Here is a 5356-nt window from a genome sequence, read left to right as displayed (position 1 = left end):
GACCGTGTCTCTCCACAGCTGCTTGTGTCTCATTAATGTTAGCAGATGTTGGCAGGTATGATGTAATCTTGAGATTCTGTTTCAAACTGAGTATATACACCTCTGGAAAAAATGTAAAGTTTCTCTATAAGTATATGTTTGAGTAAAATGAACATTGTTCTTTTATCCCATGAATTACTGACAACATGTCTCTTAATTTTGTTTGTGAATGTCTGTAAATAAGCAGTTAGATTTAGAAAACTGCTCCAACAAATATCTTCTCATGGGTCTTAGCCCTGCTGGGGGCTCAGCACCCCTAAAGGTCAGATCCTAGAATCGCCCCTGGGTACTGGTCCATTTTATCAAAGTAGATGCAATGATGACTCAAACTTTTACAAAGCAAAACAACAAAATAGAAAAAAATTCAAACACTTTTTTAAGCAAGTTCTTTATGTGTTATATAATAAGTCCACCCAACAAAGCGTTAGTTCCAAAAATATATATTAAAAGCCAATAATTATTGTGACAGTCATGGTAAGTTTGAGTGCAACTTCTAATCACACCTGCAATGTTTTACAGTGTAATGTTGAATGACATATTGTTATTTTCAGCTTTGCTTCAAACAACATTGGATTAATAGGGAGGAAGTTGAGAGCTACTTCCTGTTTCTGACCTCACTCCCGTCTGGATCTGAAAAAGAGACGGTGGAGATCGCTTCATGATGCAGAACGTGAATCATGAATGAATGTCGATAAATTTGCTCTCTAATGTGTTTCGGTTGAGCTTTTCAGGCTCGCAGAACATCTGCTATAACATTAATCCAGGTCTTGGATTGTTCTGCTGCAGCAGCTGTGTCGGCTCTTACATTAGTGCTGAGTGTATACATGTGGCTGTCTGCTGAATGCTGCTGACTGTCACTTCCTGCAGCTCTAGTGTTTCTGTTTTTGCTCCTCCGCACCTCTCTCTCCCTGTGTGCAGACTTGCAGTGTATAAAAGCCTCTCTGCTGAGGCTGCTGCTCTGCAGAGGAAAACTAAAGGATCCAGAGGAACCAGAAAAGCGTTTGTCATCTTCTAGCTGTGAGTAACGCACGTCATAGTTTGTGCAGTTAGATAAAGTAGAGCTTAATATTTATGCATACTGATCATGTGAATGGACTGCTTTCTCTGAGTTTGCAGTGGCAGATGACTCAGCATTTTTTCTATCCTTGTTTTGAACTGTAAAAAAGCCAAGCAAACTTACTGTATAGTGGACACTAATGTTTAATACAACCTTGATTTTTGACAGGGTAGTAGATAAATTATATTTTGCATGACTGGTTCTTCAAAGTGTGGACCTGATTTGGTATTTTGGGGATGCCACCCCCCAGTTGTTTGTCCTACAGAGATTGATCTGTTGAAACCCTGGGTGATCCTATGTGATGCCTCCTATTCAGAAACCAAATACCTCGGCTTTTGCCCGTTTGCTTTTTGTCTGCTGTGTGCTGAATCAGAGTACCAGACATTAGTTTTTGAAATCTGTCTGCGCGGCAGACTCCTCATAAACAACAAACCAAGAAGACATGTTTAGCTAGTGATCTAATATGTTTTTCTTTGCAGGCCTTGAAAACCTATATTTACCCTGTAACCATGGCTAGAAACCTGCTAAGGAATCCCTGTGGAAATGGTGAGATGTCTTTTTGTTTCTTCTCTTATGCCGGTCCAAACTGTACCAATAATGTATAAAGGAGTCAACACTAGACTATAAGGTGTTGTGGTGACACAGACATTTAGAGTTGTGTGTCATTAGCATAAGCATAGTAGCATATATTGTAACATAATACAATCTGAGCAACGAGGCAGCAACGTTGGCTCTACACGGAAAAGATCCAAGGACAGAGCCTTGAGGAACTACAGTTTATAAGCTTCATACAACACAGTGTCGTGGTGAACCTTTTTGGTGTGTCAAGTTTTAAAGAGTTTTCACTACATGTGATGTATATTTCTTTAAAAGTCAATATAAAATTCTGATACTTTGCAGTTTTAGCAGAAGTTTCAATGTTCACTTCCAGAGTGACACAATGTCACCAAATTCCCCCACATCTCAAGATAGTCTAAAGATGATGCATACTATCAATTATCATCAGTCAATATGTTTAATGAGAGTTAAACATCATATAGCATCAACATCATTAGCATTGTACAAGATTTATCATTTAGGAATAAATGATAAATCTGTACAAGATGTACAGATTCAGCATTGTACATATTGTATGTCTTTAGCTTTGAGCTAAAAAACTAATAATTAAAAAAATATATATTTGAAGTTTTTATCGTGGACATCAACACCTGACCAATTAACCCACAAAGCAATTTGAATTAGTGAGTGGAATTTACTCTGAGGAATGTGACGTGCTGGTTGTGACTAATATGTAATCAGACCTCCAAAACATACATGTTTTAAATAACCTTTACATGATGGCCAATTGTATTTTGGCTGAAAGTGAACGAGTAAGCTCTGGTGTCTTGAGATTGAAAGATTAATTCTAGATTTAGAGATAAGCTACATAGTTCTACAGTTAGCCATTTGAGACTGAATTTCCCTCCTAGAGCAGCTGGAATCCTGGGAGCTGACAGAAAACGGTGGGAACCAGTGGAAAGTGGAGGACATGCCAGGAGACTGTGGTCATGACTTCTGCACTGAAGAAGTGACCAAATATTTTGCGACTTCCTTTGAGTGAGTGGTTGTTATCATTTGTGTTACAGTATAAGACAATTATACCACATGTAAATAAACCTGTTACGCTACCATTCAGACCTGTCTGTCTTTAGCACCAGCTTTAATATGCCTAATGTCTCATGCACCACCTGAACTCTGATTCTATCATTCTCATCAGCGGTGGACACACTTTCACTCATCTGCAAATGCACTCATAACGGAGCTGTTTCTTCGCTAAGAGCTTTAGCACTTTTGCTAACTTTGAAAATGTTTATCGTACTTAGCTTCCCTTGAATGAATTTTTTTCCAGATAAATTCTAAGGCGCTAATTTACTTAGCTGTTTTTTAAACTTTCAGTTGAAAGTTTAAGATCTGTGTTGAAGTTTTGATTGTCGACTATTTCTTAAGTAGTTAGAAGTTAATTCACATACTCTTACTATGAAGTGGGTGAAGACAGTTTGTGCAGCACTTCCGTTTTCTTTCCTTGAGTTTTATTTTGTCCAATAACTTTATTTAAAAAAAGAAACAAACAAAAACAAAGTAAAACACAGGCAGCAGAATCCAAGACATAGACATGAATACAATGTCTATGAACAATATAGAACATATAAATTATAATGTCAAAATTAAATTAGTGTAGTCTTTCAATGGCAGTTATAATTTGAATGGAAGTTAGTGCTTTAGCATGAGCTTCTGCTAAATACTGTATTGGTTTTATTCTTTAGTGTCAGCAGAACTCATGTTTGTGATGACTGCATTAAGGTTAGAGCAACTAACGTTTGAGTTAGCGGTGCCCACCACTGAACCTGATTTAGCTAACTGCTAACAATCGTCCCCATGCATTATCCTAGGCTTTGCCTAAAAAGGCAGGTGATCGACCTGATAGAGGAGGGTTACAGCCCAGAGCAGCTGGACACTCAGCCTCCTGTCACAGTGAAAGACTGGTAAGACTTGAACATACAGGTAAGACAGATGCTTTGCATCAGGATGCAATCACACCAGCCCTGTTTAGTCAGCTTTAATCAAATTCTAGTTAGTCAAGAAAGTCCGGTTTGTTTGGCGAGGTGTGAATGCTCAATCCAACTTTGATGCAGACCAAAAAAATCCAAACTCTGGTCCGCCTAAAAACCTCGGTCTGTATTCGGTTCGAATGCATATGTGGATGCAAGTGGACTAGTGACCGATCCAAAAGCAGGAAGCAAAGTATAGCGCAGGCCATTCTGGGTCTGGAATAAATACAACAGTCCAGCATTTATACCAAAGACTAAAAAAATCCTACAACTGTCAAAATCTCCATTTTGATTAGCTTTTGTGAAGAAGGAAGTTGTGCTGGTCTTTTTCTGAGGTTTTTGTGTTGTTTCCTTCAGTAGATCTTGGTACAGAGCCGCCACAGGAGACGAGGTTTTTCAATTAGTCTGGATCATTTGACAGAGTCCAATGTGAATACTGGAAAAGTATTCAACTTTTCCAGTTGAATACAGGTGGATCTTCCAACTATCTGGGGGTCGGGTCGCGGAGGCAGCAGCCTAAACTGAGAGACATGGACTTTCCTCTCCCCAGCCATTTGGAGAATCCCAAGTGGCTGGGGAATCCCAAGTTGTTCCCAGTTCATCCCAGAAACAAAGTCATAGTCTGGACTTCCTCTGGATCTCCTTCTGTTGGGATGTGCCCTGAACATCTCACCAGCGAGGTGTTCAGGAGGCTGGTGAGATGCCTTTGAGAGCCCTGGTTTATCCAGCTGCACATTGTCCAAAGAGGCCAGAGCCCACAAATAAACACTTTGCTGCTGCATACAAACTGGTGTGACTAGAAAAAAAAGTGTTTCCATTGCAATTTTGCAAAATACACACATATCAAAATGGTTAATAACCATGATTTCCCCCACCCCAAGTTGTCAAGCTTTCATTAAGCAAATTTATTTTTGTAATTCCAATTACATCATTTTATCATCAGTGGAAACACAGCTCGTGATGTCATCCTGCAGGTTCTGTGGCAGGACCGACTGCGGCTGCACCTATCAGATGACATCCTGTCTGCTGGATGAGAATAAAGAGGTTCTGCAGGAATACATTCATGATCCGGAGACTCTGGACCCCGAGGCAGACTCCTCATGGAGACAGGTTTTCAGATGCTTTCGTCTCTAATAGAAAAATAAAACCAACACATCCTGCAGAGAACATATTATCCAACCAACTATACAACCAGCAGTCCGCTTTCCCTTTCCTTGTTCATCTCCAGGTCACTCATACGTTTTATGACTACGGCCCTGGAATGCGTTTCATCTCATTCGAACATGGAGGATGTGACACCAGTTACTGGGAAGGCTGGTTTGGAGTTCGGGTCACTGGGAGCTCTGTGACGCTTGACGTCTGAACCAGAGGAGAAACGAGAAGAGGAGAATGGAAACAAGTATAGCCAAGAATAAAACATTCATTTATTAATCTTAGTGTATTTTAAATACTGTAGCAATTGCAGTATTTTCAAAGCAGCTGTTTGAAATCTTTTGGTTCAAGAAACTAACGTTCACACAAATAGGCACCTTCACTTTACTAACCTTTATATATTCAACCCAAAGCTTGCTGGACTAACCTTAAATTAGCCTCTAACTACTCTTTGCACTAATCAGCAATCCTTCAAATATTAATCACAGTAATAAAATAAACTATTGCATGCAATCCAGAA

At 39.5% G+C, this 5356-nt stretch overlaps 1 protein-coding gene across 2 annotated transcripts; it reads left to right on the top strand.

Moving 5' to 3' along the window:
- The first annotated feature begins 211 nt into the window (after nt 1–211).
- LOC116707902 (F-box only protein 2-like) lies at nt 212–5356 on the top strand. 2 transcript variants are annotated; one of them, XM_032545596.1, is made up of 6 exons: nt 212–1056; nt 1576–1642; nt 2566–2692; nt 3526–3618; nt 4659–4794; nt 4913–5356. In XM_032545596.1, exons 2-6 carry the CDS (start codon nt 1606–1608, stop codon nt 5045–5047), a joined length of 528 nt encoding a protein of 175 aa, XP_032401487.1. In that variant the 5' UTR covers nt 212–1056; nt 1576–1605; the 3' UTR covers nt 5048–5356. The 2 variants fall into 2 exon arrangements, with proteins under 2 accessions (XP_032401487.1, XP_032401488.1); XM_032545597.1 differs by lacking the exon at nt 212–1056 and having other exon boundaries at nt 2571–2692.

The sequence above is a fragment of the Xiphophorus hellerii genome, chromosome 18, assembly GCF_003331165.1.
Source record: "Xiphophorus hellerii strain 12219 chromosome 18, Xiphophorus_hellerii-4.1, whole genome shotgun sequence".
NCBI classification, from domain to species: Eukaryota; Metazoa; Chordata; class Actinopteri; order Cyprinodontiformes; family Poeciliidae; genus Xiphophorus; species Xiphophorus hellerii.
The sequence above is the reverse complement of the archived record's forward strand: the minus strand, read 5'-3'. Positions and strand labels throughout refer to the sequence as shown.

Excerpts from the sequence above, each read along its gene's own strand:
- LOC116707902 (XM_032545596.1), top strand. The coding sequence starts at position 1,606 with ATGGCTAGAAACCTGCTAAGGAATCCCTGTGGAAATG. Across the intron at positions 3,619-4,658 it reads CCTGTCACAGTGAAAGACTG|GTTCTGTGGCAGGACCGACT; the intron begins GTAAGACTTGAA and ends GTCATCCTGCAG. Across the intron at positions 4,795-4,912 it reads CAGACTCCTCATGGAGACAG|GTCACTCATACGTTTTATGA; the intron begins GTTTTCAGATGC and ends GTTCATCTCCAG.